General features: G+C 36.7%; 3 protein-coding genes across 5 annotated transcripts in view; 2 read left to right on the top strand and 1 right to left on the bottom strand.

The window, feature by feature from the left end:
* The first annotated feature begins 342 nt into the window (after nucleotides 1–342).
* On the top strand, nucleotides 343–3527 carry sar1ab (secretion associated, Ras related GTPase 1Ab). Its single transcript, XM_051916263.1, has 7 exons — nucleotides 343–500; nucleotides 1247–1320; nucleotides 1410–1529; nucleotides 1678–1743; nucleotides 1885–1988; nucleotides 2179–2310; nucleotides 2434–3527. The coding sequence occupies exons 2-7, from the start codon at nucleotides 1263–1265 to the stop codon at nucleotides 2548–2550; spliced, it is 597 nt and encodes a 198-aa protein (XP_051772223.1). The 5' UTR covers nucleotides 343–500; nucleotides 1247–1262; the 3' UTR covers nucleotides 2551–3527.
* Nucleotides 3528–3763: 236 nt separating this feature from the next.
* tysnd1 (trypsin like peroxisomal matrix peptidase 1) lies at nucleotides 3764–7154 on the top strand. Of its 3 annotated transcripts, XM_051916261.1 has the most exons (5): nucleotides 3893–4006; nucleotides 5257–5310; nucleotides 5460–5590; nucleotides 6219–6404; nucleotides 6724–7154. In XM_051916261.1, the coding sequence occupies exons 1-5, from the start codon at nucleotides 3981–3983 to the stop codon at nucleotides 6924–6926; spliced, it is 600 nt and encodes a 199-aa protein (XP_051772221.1). In that variant the 5' UTR covers nucleotides 3893–3980; the 3' UTR covers nucleotides 6927–7154. The 3 variants fall into 3 exon arrangements, 2 of the variants coding, with proteins under 2 accessions (XP_051772220.1, XP_051772221.1); XM_051916260.1 differs by having other exon boundaries at nucleotides 3888–5310; XR_007933106.1 differs by lacking the exon at nucleotides 6724–7154 and having other exon boundaries at nucleotides 3764–5310; nucleotides 5498–5590; nucleotides 6219–6366.
* Nucleotides 7155–9709: 2555 nt separating this feature from the next.
* spock2 (SPARC (osteonectin), cwcv and kazal like domains proteoglycan 2) overlaps nucleotides 9710–16006 on the bottom strand; it is a 43334-nt gene continuing 37037 nt past the window's right edge. The window contains exons 9-10 of the mRNA XM_051917989.1: nucleotides 12236–12373; nucleotides 9710–11810 (exon numbers count right to left, since the gene is read on the bottom strand). Of these exons, the coding sequence (XP_051773949.1) occupies nucleotides 11665–11810; nucleotides 12236–12373 (284 nt within the window). The 3' untranslated portion in view covers nucleotides 9710–11664. The remainder of the gene's footprint in view (nucleotides 11811–12235; nucleotides 12374–16006) is intronic.

Here is a 16006-nt window from a genome sequence, read left to right as displayed (position 1 = left end):
GCATCCAAAACACATCACTTTTAAAGGGATCGTTCACCCAAAAGTGAAACTTCTGTCAAGAATATGTCAGAATATTAGGAACTGACAGCCTCGGTCATCATTCACTTTCGTTGCATATTTTTCCCATACAGTGAAAAAGTGGTGACTAGATATGCAATTCTAATGTTTCTGTTATCTTAAATTGTAATAATATTTCACAAAATTACTGTTTTTACTGTATTTTTGATAAATGCAGTAGTAAGTATAAGATACTTTTAAAAAACACTGAAAAAATCTTACCAACCCCAAACTTTTAAATGTAAATCTTAGCTGTCAGACCTCACAGATGCAGGTCAGTCAACATTTAGCAACCAGATGACAACGCATTAACCTACAATCGATCAGAGACCACCCTATGCACACAACTACGCAGTTCCGGTTAAACGTCAAATTCGGGCTGGTGTTTAGCAGAAGAACACAGACCGGACTGACTGGTCTACTACTCACACGGACCCTTCCAGGTATTGACACGAATATTTCCCATATTAGAACCCATAGTGTTAAGTGTTACTTACAAACGACGCAACATTACAAACGACGCGACTGTTAAAATATTTGTAAATGGATACAATTTTTAATAGACACATTTCAACAACAAAAGCCAGGTTTTAGCTGTAACGTCATGCTGAGCATTTTTACCTTCACAATACTCTTGTTTCGCTCATTCAACCTTTGACCAGCATATCTGGCTGTTGTTTTCAGTGTGTTTTAAAGCGCCTCCACTGTATTGACGCGTTTCTAGAAAACGCGCGCTAAACATTTGTGCTGTGTATACTGCGATGGTTACAGTTAGGGAACAATAATATTTGGTTGAATATGTATTTAACTTAATTAACAACGCAATAAGTCCGTTATTAATGTATAGAAATGCACTTGAAGTTGAGCGACTTGCTGTCATTTGAGTGACAGCTATGTCTGTGTGCTATATCCATGGCGTCAAGTGACAAGGTCTCCTAACTAGAAATAGTTTCTTGCTCATGTTGTGTGCGGGATATTGGTTAATAGCTATGAGGGGGGTTGTGTCTCTTGTCTTAAATGCACTCTTGAACGTTAACTTGGGCCATTTAGTAATGTAGTAGCTACCGGCTGTTTTTAACATACTTGCAGTAGATTTAGGTAAAGAGCTTATTTTGGAGTTAGCAGAGCCCACTGGAAAGTCTTGAATCTTGCAGTACTCTATTGGAACAAATATCTAATTTCATTTCAGGGAGCAGGCTACGAAAATGTCTTTCATATTTGATTGGCTGTACAGAGGATTCAGCAGTGTGTTACAATTATTAGGTAAAGTATCAGCCAGATATTGAAATAGAGATGAGCATGAATCATTATGTAACTGTTATTTGTGCTTTCATACTCATATTTCCTTTTAGGACTCTATAAAAAGTCTGGGAAATTAGTTTTTCTTGGATTAGACAATGCTGGAAAAACAACATTATTGCACATGCTTAAAGATGATCGACTTGGGCAGCATGTCCCAACACTTCACCCTAGTAAGTACAATATTTTGTTGTATTAATGAGTTGTGTAGATTTACAAAGGAAAGTGCAAAAACAATATTTCTTATTCTTACAAGCTGAATTCTACATTTTTTGGAGCAAACATTGTGCACAATGTACTGTATCTTGTCCTATCTGCTAGCATCTGAGGAACTGACTATTGCTGGGATGACTTTCACAACATTTGACCTGGGAGGTCATGCTCAAGGTAAATATAGAATTTAATAATAAATAATTAATAGTTCTGGAATTTAATTAAACAAAAGTGTGTGTGTGTATATATATATGTTTAGAAATTTAGATCAATCAGCCATAATGCTAATGGATCTTGTCTATTCGCAATTCTCAGCAAGAAGAGTTTGGAGAAATTATCTTCCAGCAATAAATGGGATAGTGTATCTTGTTGACGTTGCTGACCATGAACGACTACTAGAAGCCAAAATTGAGTTGGATGTAAGTCTACTTTTTTATAATCAAGGGTTTTGTTAAGACAAGATAGTTACATATGAAAGTTTAACCATGAATACATCCAGAGGAATTGTCACATCACTGACTTTAATGCACTAATTTAAATTTTCTTCCCAATTCCACCAATCAAAACAGCCATATATTTAAATAATGATGATTGCTCTTTATACATTAGGCCCTCTTAACTGATGAAACCATCTCCAATGTGCCAATCCTTATTTTGGGGAATAAAATTGACCGGCCAGAAGCAATTAGTGAGGACGCGCTGAGAGGAATGTTTGGTCTTTATGGACACACCACTGGAAAGGTAGATCATTGAGGAAATATATTATTTAAAACATTTTGTTGTACAGTTTGGTATGTACTATTTAATGTATAATATTTTCTGGAGCAATACAAGGCCTTATTTTGTCTCTATGCGTCCACACAGGGGAATGTATCACTGAAAGAACTCAACCTGAGGCCAATGGAAGTCTTTATGTGCAGTGTGTTGAAGAGACAAGGATATGGTGAAGGTTTTCGATGGCTATCTCAGTATATTGATTAACATATTTAATGTGTTTATTAATTCATAACTGATGTATCCTTATTTATTAATTGATTATTTATCTTGTAATGAAACTAAGTAACCAGGGGTGTTATATATTATCTGAGCCTATAAAATCCAGTGTGGTGATAGATCAGTATCTGAGATATGCATTTATTTAATAAGCTACGGTAGCAATTACTTACACTTTTACTTTTTTAAGGTGCAATTTATGCTGTTTACTTTTCTAAAAGGGTTAGAAATACAGCATCCTTTAACAGTTGACCGTGCTGGGTTATTTTAAGGGATGGCATCCTGTAACGTTGTTCACCTGAGTGTCAGTTTTATACCCTGCCAAATGTTAAACATACCTTTATACATTTGATTTAAGGACTTCTAATCAGGTGAATATCACTTGTGCTGTGAAATTCTGATGTCACAATCATTAGATGATACAGAATCAGTGTTTTTTCATGTTACATGTTACATTACCTCAGTGCCTTAATGCTGGTGGCTCTTCCTAGTGCTGTATTTCCCACTTGTTTAAAGGAAATACTTCTGAAGGTGTGGACTGCCAAAGTATACATGCTTGCTTATCAAATTTGCCTGAGATTTACAATTAAATATTTATACCTAATATTTAAAACTACAAATGTTTGATTTGTATGTAGTATTTTGATATGCGCTGATGTATTCTTCATTTTCAGTGATGTTTCTACATTAGCCTGTTTCAACACTAAACTACCTGAATAATTGTGCAATAAGTACTTTTTGACTGTCAGCTGTGACTTATTGCAGTTATGACATGAAAGTACATAGTTTTTTTTTTTGTCATATTACTAGGTCACTTACCCCTATTTGTAAATAGGCTTATGTGAAAGGATTGGGATTTTCAATACTGCTTATCTTTTGAAATGGCTAATTATGTACGTGCCATTTGTAGCACCTTGTAGCATGCACTGAAGTAGGCAACACAAATAAAATATTTTGAATTTTCAGTGTGTACTTTGCTCTTTTCCGAAAACATATAGATACGTATATGAATCGTAGAAAGCAATTTGAATAAACATTTTAAACCGTAAAATATTTGTGACATCCTAGTCAAGTCAAATTAAAAAGCTTTTTGGCAATACTGAATCTATACCTTTGTTGCGTGGGCTAAGTGTGTAAACTCAACAACGACGACCGATTCGTCAACGAAACTTTAGTTGGATCTTTTCAGTGTATCTGTTAAACCGGTTTACAAGTCAGACTTAACGATTCATTCACGAATGGCTTGACACGAGAAACGTCTCTTTCGGACTCTACCACGTAAAATAACTACTGAACCGGTTCTATAAAATGAATTGTTCGAAAGAGTCTGACTTGGATGAACCAATAGGAGTGCACGCTAACGACCATGTGATCACGCCAATGAACCCATACCAGGAAGCGCTGCAGATGGAGAACTCATGCAACAATATGAAGTCGGCGACAAGTTAATATAATCATTATTACATTATCTGCCTCCCTAGACTTTAACGTTGCAACCCTAAACAGTTGCTTTTGTTACAAACTGTGTTTGTTTGAATGTGTTATTTTTTTTTTTTTAAATAATTAACTGCCAGCACCTCGGTTGACATTTGTATCTTGAACTCATTGTAAGATACAAAAACGTATCTACTAAAACTCTGACCTTTTATTGTACAAGTTTAATACTGTTTTAAATATCTAGCGTTTGAAAATGAAGACCGTTGAAGAGGCATGTTGTGTTGTCACGGTATCCGAGACGCCCCTCAACCTCACATCTGGATCACAGAATCAAGCAATGAGCTGTAGTGGAGTATTTCTAAATTACCAGTCTGGAATTGTTGTCTGTAGTGGCATTATGTTTTCACGCTTTATAAATGATAGACAGTCCATGAAGAAAGACACGAAGATATTGCATTCTGACAATTTCACGAAAGATACACAAGTGTATGTAGACTACGTTCACTTTTGCGCCAACCAATCGTGTGTAATGGAGAGACGCAACACGAGCCGTCAAGAAGCTCAATTGTTAATGATGATCAATTGCGTGGAGTTTCAAGAAGCATTTGACAAAATCTTCAAGGGGGCTGAAAATTGGGGCTTTTATAGTGGTAATTTGGATACAGAAGTCCTGGAAGACTCCAGGTTTTTAACATGGTTTGCACTTCTAAAAGTGCCCATTTCGTCCACATGCACCTGTAAAGAAACTATTCCATGGGTGAAGAGTGGCACTCTTAAAAAGGGATGTCATGTAATTGCATGTGGGTCTCCTTTTGGTGGTCTCTGTCCAGACCTCTTTATGAACTCAATTAGTAAAGGTATAGTTAGTAATCTGGCAGGAGATGAGAACGCACTGATCCTGACCGATGCCCGCTGCTTGCCTGGCACCGAAGGAGGAGGCGTGTTTATTAGCAAAGGAGGCAGATCTTACCTCATGGGCTTGATCGTTTCACCACTGTGCTGGAAATCCGATGAATGGATTGGACTGACACTTGTGTGCTCTGTTCACCTCATTCTGAAAAACATGATACAGGCTGGTGCCATGCAGGAGTCGATGATAGAAAAGTCATTACAGTTAATACCTGGCTCTATTCAAGCTCCGTTAACTGCAACCAGGCGCTCAGGTTCTGAATTTTACCCCGGAGTGGCACTGATTGAGACCGGCCTGCTGTGGGGTTCTGGTGTGCTGCTAAATCACAATCTGGTTCTTACCTGCAGGCATGTGGTGAATGAAAAGTCTGTTCTTACAGTCAAAGTCAACTTTGGAGGAAGGTACTGGGCTTAAAATTCCTGCATATTCATTATTATGAGGCCTAAAGAAGTGATATTTTGTTTGTTGAACTTTGTTAAAGTTACATGTTATTGGTATTATTATATTTGTGTAGTCACCATGTGATTGATAATGTATACACTTTACACAGATTTCATGCAGTAAGTGGTAAGGTGCTGTATTCAACAGCACCATCATCTCCATATGATATCGCTGTTGTGGAGCTTCAGGAATCCCTCACAGACTCAATAAAACCGCAGTTTACCACATACTTTCACCCAGGTAATGCACTGCAAACCTGTTTCATTAAAAATCATATTTAGCCTTAATGGTTTTGTTTTATTGTTTTGAGATTTTTTTGGAGTGGTGGATGCCACCAATGTAAGAAAAAATAAGTGTGTATTGGTTTATATATGTAATAACTTCATTATCAAATATCATAAGGTTTGTTATCAATGTGATATTTGACATTACAAGTATATTTTATATTTAACCCGTCTTTTACATACAACAGTGAAACTGGGGGACTAAGTCATAAGTGACATACATATGGCATTCAATAGATAAAACATTAAAATTGACATAAAAAGTATGACATAATTATCACATAAAACATCAAAATTACGTGACAAATTATGCCTTTTTATGTCATAAATATGATTTACCAATGCACAGTGAACTAAAATTACTTGCAAGTCTAAATTTGTCTGTTGACTTTGTACAACATAAAGTCATTATCCTCATAAGTAAAATATATTAAATGTATTATAAATATAATACAATTCAGTTTATAGTATTATTAACATACATTTTTTATATCTTATAACAGCTACAACAAAAACATTATTTTGTAACTGTGTTCTTTGTCCCATTACAGCACCTTAAATTTCCATGTTCTGTGTTTATTTAGGTGAGGATGTAGTTGTCTTGGGTTATGGAGCTTTAGGGAACCGCTGTGGCCCCTCGTTGACCTCAGGGATCTTATCCAGAGTCATCACCCATCATTCACAGCCTGTGATGCTACAGACAACATGTGCAGTGCAGTCTGGAGCCAGTGGTGGCGCTGTGGTTCGTTCTGCCACTGGGGAATTGTTGGGTAATACTAATATCATTCATACATGTAATTTTAAATAGTTATGAATTAATGGAAAACGTTTTGTTTACTGTGTCAGTACATCAACCAGTTGTTCAGTGCAAATCCAGTCTTCAGTGGAGATATATGAAATATACTATACCTTCTCTAACCAGAAGGGGGCAATGTAGGACCAATTAAGCATTTTTTTTTACCTTAAAGTTCAGCATCGGAGCATTCCATGTCTTCATCTGCTGACAGTGACATTGTCTGACTAAATCAAGCATTCACAGGCAGATTCTTTCTCATATGTTTTATTTTATCTTGTATGTCTAAATATTAGGTATCGTGTCCAGCAACACAAGAGACTTCACAGCAAATGTTACGTATCCCCACCTGAACTTCAGCATCCCAGTGACCGTTCTGGAACCTCTGCTGAGACGTTTTGATCAAACTGCAGATGCTGCTGTGTTTAAGGTCTTGGACAGTGCAGAGGATGAAGTTAGAAAGATATGGAGACTACAGAGCATTCAAAGCAAGCTTTGATCAGTCTGATTTTTGCAAATGTATAAGATGCTTGAGAAACACTAGTAAAATGAACCTTTGTGTTGTAAGGTTGCTGAAAACAGGGAAGTGTTGATAATATGACATATAAAAGTGATATGACATACCTGTGTATTGACACAAAAAAACGGTGTATTTCTCAGATTCTTATTTGACTTTTTAATATAAAACAATTAAATTTGATTGATTTCTTTAAAATTAACACAAAAATCTTGTGTAAATTCCTGCACCCTTAATTTTTTTATATAAATGCAAGTGAACATAATGACAATGTAAGTGGAAAAAATACTGTTGACAAAAAAAGCCCCCATTTTAGGTTGATACCAAGAGGGGTGCTGCTTTAGATCACTACTAACAATTAGTTATTAAAAATAATGAGTTTTTATAGAATTACAGTTTCAGCATGCACTTTTGTTTCTCCATAAAATAGAAACCAGGGCTTTCTAACCATTTTAGGTTGATACAAAGCAGGATGCTGCACTGGATCAGTATTATATGAGTTGTGTCAACAGAAAAAAATGCATTTTTCTAATAGTTTAAAGGGTTAGTTCACCCAGAAATGAAAATTCTGTCATTAATTTCTCACCCTCATATTATTCCAAACCCGTAAGACCTTCGTTCATCTTCGGAACACAAATTAAGATATTTATGATGAAATCCAAGGTTTTTTTTTTTTATCCCCCATAGAAAGCAACATCATTACCATCATTCAAGGTCCAGAAAGGTATTAAAGATAGTCAATGTGACTACAGTGGTTTAACCTTAAAGGGTTAGTTCACCCAAAAAAGAAAATAATGTCATTAATTACTCACCCTCATGTCATTCTACACCCGTAAAACCTTTGTTCATCTTCGGAACACAAATTAAGATATTGTTGATGAAATCCAATGGCTCAGTGAGGCCTCTATTGAGAGCAAAGCCATTGAAACTCTCAAGATCCATAAAGGTACTAAAAACATATTTGAAACAGTTCTATCTTAATGTTATGAAGCGACGAGAATACTTTTTTGTGCACCAAAAAAACAAAATAATGACTTTTCAACAATATCTAGTGATGGGCTGATTTCAAAACACTGCTTCATGAAGCTTCTGAGCTTTATGAATCTTTTGTTTCGAATTAGTGATTCAGATCTCCTATCAAATGGCTAAACTGCGGAAATCATGTGACTTTGGCGCTCTGATCCACTGATTCAATTCGTAAAGCTCTGAAGCAGTGTTTTGAAATTGGCCATCACTAGATATTGTTGAAAAGTCGTTATTTTGTTTTTTTGGCGCACAAAAAGTATTCTCGTCGCTTTAAAATATTAAGATAGAACCACTGAACTCACATGAACTGTTTCAAATATGTTTTTAGTACCTTTATGGATCTTGAGAGTTTCAATGGCTTTGCCTCACTGAGCCATTGAATTTCATCAACATCTTAATTTGTGTTCCGAAGATTAACAAAGGTCTTACGGGTGTGGAACAACATGAGGGTGAGTAATAAATGATATTATTTTCATTTTTGGGTGAACTAACCCTTTAATGTTATGAAGCGATGAGAATACTTTTTGTGTGCAAAAACAAAATAAAAATAACGACTTCATTCAACAGTATCTTCTCTACCCTGTCAGACTCGTACGCAGTTGATGCAGTAAATGCAGTTCAGCGCTTCCATGTTCACGTCTGAATGCCAGCTCAAGCTGCGTCTGAAATCGCGTAATAAGTAGGTACTACATTTGAACTTGCTTTGCGACCGTTACAAAAGTATGTTCTATACAGTATGAATGCGGGGTAGTATGAATGTAATCCGGACGTACATCTGCCATGTTGTCATTATCACATGACCTACCGGCGTCAGTTACATTGATTCACCTCCATTCATAAATCCTCTACTGTGGCCTCATGGGATAGTAAAGTGTCCATTGAATGCACACTTCAGAATCTCGCCAGAAGTAGTAGGTCATCCGGGGACTTTTCCTACAGAGCATTCAAAGCAAGCTTTGATCAGTCTGATTTTTGCAAATGTATAAGATGCTTGAGAAACACTTCAGTATTGGCCGGCTCGTACATCAGCATCATACGCATGCGTCTTGCTGCTCACGTGAACAGTGACGGCGTTCTGACGTAGAACCTGGAAGCACTGCAACTAAAATAGCGTAGGCGAATGACAGGGGAGAGACGAATTTGCTGAATAATTACGTTATTTTTGTTACGTTTTTGTGCACAAAAAGTATTATCGTCAATTTATAACATTAAGGTTGAACCACTGTAGTCAGGTTGACTATTTTAACGACGTTTTTACTACTTTTCTGTACCTTGAATGTGGTAATTTTGTTGCTTTCTATTGAGGATAAAAAAACCCTTTGATTTTATCAAAAATATCTCAATTTGTGTTCCAAAGATGAACGAAGGTCTTATGGGTGTGGAACGACATGAGGGTGAGAACTTAATGACAGAAATTTCATTTTTGGGTGAACTAACCCTTTAAAAGTTATTAGGAGTCATTAGGTGGTTTGATTCTTTAAATGACTTAATAACAAGTGAACATTTGTAAGACGTGTTTACTTCATGCCTTCTATTAAGGTTGATATTCCTTTTTTGAACCCCCTGGTGTCTTGAGAACAAACTTTCGTTGGGTATTTTTGGTATTGTTATAAATTGCACTTGTCAAAAAAATGTTTAAAAGTGGGTTAAAAAGATTTGTTTTCTCATGTCTCCAGTATCACATGAAAATTAGCATGTCGCAGAGTCTTGGGAGTAATTAGAGAACAAAGGAACAGCACTTTGGGCCCAGTGCCTTTAATCATATTCAGGCAAGAAAGATGACACACTTGGACAAAGAAACATGCAACTAAATGCAAATATACTGCAACTCAGCGTAAATATGTTTTCTAATCAGTAAAATCCAAGTATTTACAATAAGAATGGCATGTACAGTACAATACAATCATACACTAGTCCAAGTGGTATAACATCACTGTTAGCAGACTCCTGTACACTGCCGAGTAAGACATCAGGACATTCACTATTGACTTTTAATGAGCTGGCCGTCTTTCCACTCCATCACACCAGCGAGATGATAATCCACAAGTAATTTAAATATCGTCAAGTTTCGTCTCAATGACATTTGGAGGATTTATATTCCTCTGTAGACGCCGCGGTACACTGATGAATGTGTTTACGTCGGGGATGTTGCCATATCAAATGCATTTTCTATGTGGAGCTCAGAGATCACGTCTTGGTGAATTATCATACCAGATCGAGTCTGTAATTCATACACATTTTGCAATTCCAGCTAGCTGCTTTGATTCCACAGCATTTTAACCCTAAATACTGATGCTTTAGGTATTTTATACTGCAAGACTCATGTATTTTACCTTTAGTCATATATTATAAGATTCAGACCTTGATTATAAATCCCTGCAGCACCAGATTTACACCTAGGAACATTACAGCCAACACATCTTTCACTGCAAATGATGGGAAGATCTGATTAGAAGACATCTGCAAAGACAGATTGGTCCCTTTGGGTGTATGAGAGAGAATATGTCAGATTGCATTTTCGAAAGCTCATTCCTGCCTCTCCTGTTCATCCATACACTGTCTTGTTATAATAGCTGTGTTGCATCAGAAGTACCGTATTACAGCCTGACCTGGTGGAGTATAAGCAAATTCTATTATGACAGACATATGAAACCAGAACGCACATATCTCAGGATTTATTACTGTCCATTTCACAGAAAACAATGATTCGACGTCGGGGTGAGGGAGAAAGCTACTGCATTGAGATGTAATTTATATGAAAATATAATGCTTTGCCATCTCTGGTTTCGGTGGATTATGACACAAAGATAGGAAAGAAAAAAGTGCCTTTAGGACAAGGATCGTCTTATAGAAGTGCATTGTCTATTTCTGGCAAGTAGCCTAAAATCGGTTTTAGTTTGTGAGCGTGGATAAATACTTCTTCAAATACATTAACAAAAGCTACTTTATTTTAAAAGACATTTACGACTATTTATCTACTTCAGGGTAGCATAAAAATGATGCAGCGACTGTTTGAGCCAAAAGAGAGTAATAGTCTTAGCTTTTTGAGCTAAGCTAACTTAACTCTTTGAGTTTTTGGCATTTTCGTCTCTTTGTCTTTATTGTAATCTGTGTTTATATGTGCTGGAGGACATATTTGAAACAATTTACATAAACTCTAACAGCAAAAACATTAGCAGCAATCTCAGTGTTCAAGGAAAGCAGTTGCTGATGGTCGACAGAAGATCTAATGAAACAAGTTAGACCCTGAAGCCTGTCTATCTTTATATACATACTTTAAAAAGTTGTACCAGGTATCATTTCCAAACGTATAGTGATGAAAGTATGTATTTATTAGACTTGCATAAGAACGCATCACATCACACCTATCAAGCGCCTAATTCTGAGCTCGTGTTTGCAGATGCTAGAGACTGATTCAGGAGAAAACTCTTGCACTTACAACAAAAATATGATGTTTCACAAGTATTCATAAGCCCAATAATTGAAAACTCGTTCCCAATACCGTAATCTCACTACAGCTAACACTAACCAAGCCACCCCTCCCCCCTCCCTCCCCAAGTCAATGCTGTTTGGAGTGCAGTATAAAGATGACCGACCCTCCAGTGTCCACCATTTAATGTCAGAAGATAGAGCTGCCTCTGTAGAAATGGGCCACAGAAAGCTACGTCGAACAAGGCGAGAATCGCGTTTCGTTCTACCAAATGTATCCACCGTCATCAACCTCCCCCACCTCCCCTTCCTCCTCCTCAGCCTCCTCGCCGTTCTCCTCCGCCTCCTTTTCCTCCTCATCTTCCCATCCGAGCCCGCTGCCAAAATCGCCCGAGTACGTGACCACCTCATCTGGAAAAGGAAACCGTTCTTTAAAAAAATATCATATACATATCATATTGCGAGGTAAACTGAGCGATTTATGCGTGACAAAGGCTAAACAATACTCGCTTGGCGTGAGGACAATAAACAAACAGGATGTGTGACTTTGACGTTGGGCTTTTTAATCGCTATTTTATGTCCAGTCAGGGGATTTGTTCTTATCACCTGCAGGTCTGTCACAGCCAGTAGTAATTAATCTTATGGACCTTTATTTCGGCGAGACAACTGCTCTTTTGGAATGGAAATGAACCTGGCCTAATGAATGTAGCACTTGGTCTTCTGTCAGATGGGTGACTGATGATTTTGTGGATCTAAGCCCTAAGCCCTGTAGCTACAGAAGGAGCATTGTCCTCTGTGTGTGAGTGTGTGTGTGTGTGTGTTGTGCTCGTGCTCACCACAGTCGGGGTTGCCATGGATTCTGGAGCCCATTAACTCTCCTCCATGCTGGTCCACACACCAGCACTCCCCTCTGCTCTTGTCACACTGCAGTCTCCTGTAAAAGCCGTCCTCATCACAGCTGGGAATGTATGTATCTGAAATGACAAAGAGGGGGAGAAACACACAGACACACACGTTTTGAGAAGCCACGGTCGTGTTTAACATTCATTTTCATATCCTACATGAAACGAGTATAAAATAAGTGTTGCATCACAGGTGACATTGCAAACTAGTTTGCATATTGCTGTAAATCATGTGACAGACTCAAGTGACACTGCTCATTGTAATGCATAAAATGTAACCTTGGCGAGGGTTGAGGGCTGAGTTTCTGTCTGCAGTGTCTCGAATCATGATGCACGATAAAAACCAACTGCATGGGGTAATAAACAACTATATGTCCACATAATCATCATGATCTATTTAGCAATCAAACACAGGATTTAACCCTCTCATGCACTGAGTGTACTAGGGAGCAAATCTGTAAAAGCCATTCTGGGTGTGGTGTTACATCCCAACCACAACGAGTAATACTATTGACCCATACCCATAATTCAACCTGACTGTCCTCTTTTATGTCTTTGTGTTATTTATGAGAACATAAATTATGGGTGGTGAAAGTACCATATACTTCAGAATATATACATACACATACATATATAATAGACATGTATAGTTCTCTCAAAACATGCAATTAAAAAAAGAAAATGATTAGCCTTTTTCAAATTAATCCAACATATTAAGTAAATTCTATGACTGCCATCTTTGTATGCAGTTGTGTTGTGTTTTCTATTTATGAAAACATGGCTGACAAAAGTGTTGATGCATATATATATATATATATATATATATATATATATATATGTGTGTGTATGTGGTTAAACGGATCGTTGTTGATCCGTGATTCGTACGGACCAAGCCCCACGGTTCGGGACGCATGTGATTCGCGGATCAATTGCAAGTTTAACCGCAATAGAGTGAAAGGTTATCACTTGCACGTGTTTTGTCTTGCTAGTTTAAACATTAAATAGATGTAAAACCATTCCAGCGCTAGAAGAGGCAAAAGAGGATTTAATTCGGTATCGCACGCCACGCTGTTATCGGTGCACACAGACGCACATACATACAAGGCTCACGCGCACACACAGAGAGAGAGGCGCGTTTCAGATAGCTGGCAAACTCCAAATTGATTTCTCTTTCGTGTCCTCAATGCACTTGGATGGACACATACGCGCATTATGTCAGTCAAAATACCCCTCTCGGTAAGTATTCTCGTAAACACATTCGGTTATGTCTTAATTGAACGAGGTGAGAATTCGGATGTGTATCTATCGGATGTGTGAGTGCATGTGGTCTAACTCTTAAAGTGACAGCAACCTATAGACCTTGTGTAGCCCCGCCCCTTTTCAGCGCTGCGCTCGTTGTCTTTTGTCTTCCGGTTTGTATTTCCACAGCGAACTTACGTATTTATGAATGAACTGCTCGTTTTAAAATCTTCCCAGTTGACTGACATTTGTTAAGAAATCACTGTAAAAAATGAATGTGATTTTAACAGTAAAATATTGTAAAAACGTTACGGAAAAAAAATGTAAATAGGTTAACAGTAAGTTCCAGTACTATATACAGGGAAAAACTGTAAAAGCTCTTACCAGACATTTTATGTAATTTTCACAGTAAAATGCTGTAAATTTTACAATTTTTAGAAGTAAAAAAGAACAAATCAATGTATAATTTACAGTCAAAAACTGTAAACTGATATTCCCACAATTCCCTGTGTGACACTCCACATTTGAAAGTATTTTGTTTAAAAAATCATGTTTCTTAATAGTTTTTGTTATCTGTTATGTACATTAGGGTTTTATGTTACATCTTCTGTTGTTTAATGAATGTTTATTGCATTATGTAAGTGTTGTGGGTTACCATGATGGTGTTTTGCGTTTGAGTGAATGACTCTTTGCACCCTCTTTACATTAGTATATACTTCAGCCAGTGGAAAAGCTATTTGTGATGAACTCTGACTCTTCATGTGGCTTTCTCTTTTACCACCTGCATTATTATGGTGGTTGTCAGTATATGTTAAAGGTACAAAACAGATTTTACTAGTAGTGTGCATTGTTGAATTTACTTGTTTACATTCAAATTTTCTGTTTGTATGTTTGTAAATTACAGTTTTATACTGTAAAATTGACAGTTTGTTCTGTAAATGTGTTTACAGTTTTTTTTCTGTATTTTTTACAAAATTATTCTGGCAACCACAGCTGCCGAAATTATTTTGTAAAAACTACGGAATATTTTTTACAGTGTGCTTTAAACATTACAATGCTCACAATAACTTTCATTAACTCTACAACAAGTAAATCCACTTCACCAGCTAATATCTATGACAGCGATGCCATAGAAATATACAGAGCTACCACGAAAACGGAAGTTCAAAGACAATATTGGCGCACTTGTTTCTCTGGCGCATAAGGTCTATAAATACCTGCTGTTGTCTGTCATGTAAATCAAACAACATAACACAGCTTTAACAAAGATTCTATATTAAATTTATGCAGTGAACAGTCATTTTACATTTAATTATTACATTTCTGTGCACGAAAATTAATATACAGTTAGACCTTATACCTTATTTGTAACTTTATGTTTTATTTATCTATGCTTGTAATTTGTGTACAGTATTTGTTCTTTTTACAGTCTGTTCACTTGCCTTTAATAATGTATTAGTTAGGCTAGTAGTTTCTGCTGTGGTATCAGAGTAGTTAAAGTGGGCTACGTAATAAATGCAAAGTTACCTCCCACCCCCCATTTTTTATTTTTTTTGTGCTGATCCGAAAAATGATCCGATCCATGACTTATTAACCGTGATATGATCCGAACCGTGAGTTTTGTGATCCGTTGAACCACTAATATATATATATATATACACTCAAACCAAAATTTATTCAGACACCTTGAACGTTTCATTCATTAATACATTTTATTCACTATAGTTTAAAAAAATGGTAATAAAATATGACAAAATCTCAGAGTTAAACTGTGTCAGAAAAAAATAATCTTAATTATGTCAGATAACACTTAAACAAAACATGGTCAGGTGTGTCAAAGTGTCTGAATAATTTTTGGTTCCAAATTTTTATCAATTTTACTGGTAGTCCACTGTATGAATAATTTTTGGGTATAATATGTTTACTTTATTTTGATATCCTCACTTACATAAATTAACTATAGTGTCCTGCACCCACTAGTAAAAATACATCAAAAATATAAAAAATGTCTGAATAATTTTTGGTTTGACTGTATATATATATATATATATATGGTTTGATTATATTCTTGTTTTGACTTAAAAAGTCAGTTTTCTGATTTTATAATGAATGTAATGATGATAAACATGTTATTTTTCTGAATAATGATGAAAGTCTTTGGTTGTATAGTATACATGGCTGTTTGTTCTCAGGCATCGGGGGACGTTTGCATTTTGGCTGCCTCTGATTGGCCGTAGCATCTGCAGCCCGTCCTTGGAGAGTCCTGAAAGCTCTGCAGCCAAACATGCAGCACTGCCCGCAGCCATGAGCTCCGCTCTAATCCGCACACCTGATTAGGGGCTAATCCCAGCCTTGTGCTTGTCATCTGTTAAATGAAACTTCTCTAGAGTCACTACTGCCAGAGCCGCCCTCTTTGTCTTTTAGAGTTTACCTCCCCTCTGCCTCACATTTTACTTCTCTCTTCCA

Source organism: Ctenopharyngodon idella, chromosome 13 (genome assembly GCF_019924925.1).
Source record: "Ctenopharyngodon idella isolate HZGC_01 chromosome 13, HZGC01, whole genome shotgun sequence".
Classification (NCBI taxonomy): Eukaryota; Metazoa; Chordata; class Actinopteri; order Cypriniformes; family Xenocyprididae; genus Ctenopharyngodon; species Ctenopharyngodon idella.
Note: the sequence above shows the minus strand (reverse complement) of the source record. Positions and strands in the feature narration are given on the sequence as shown.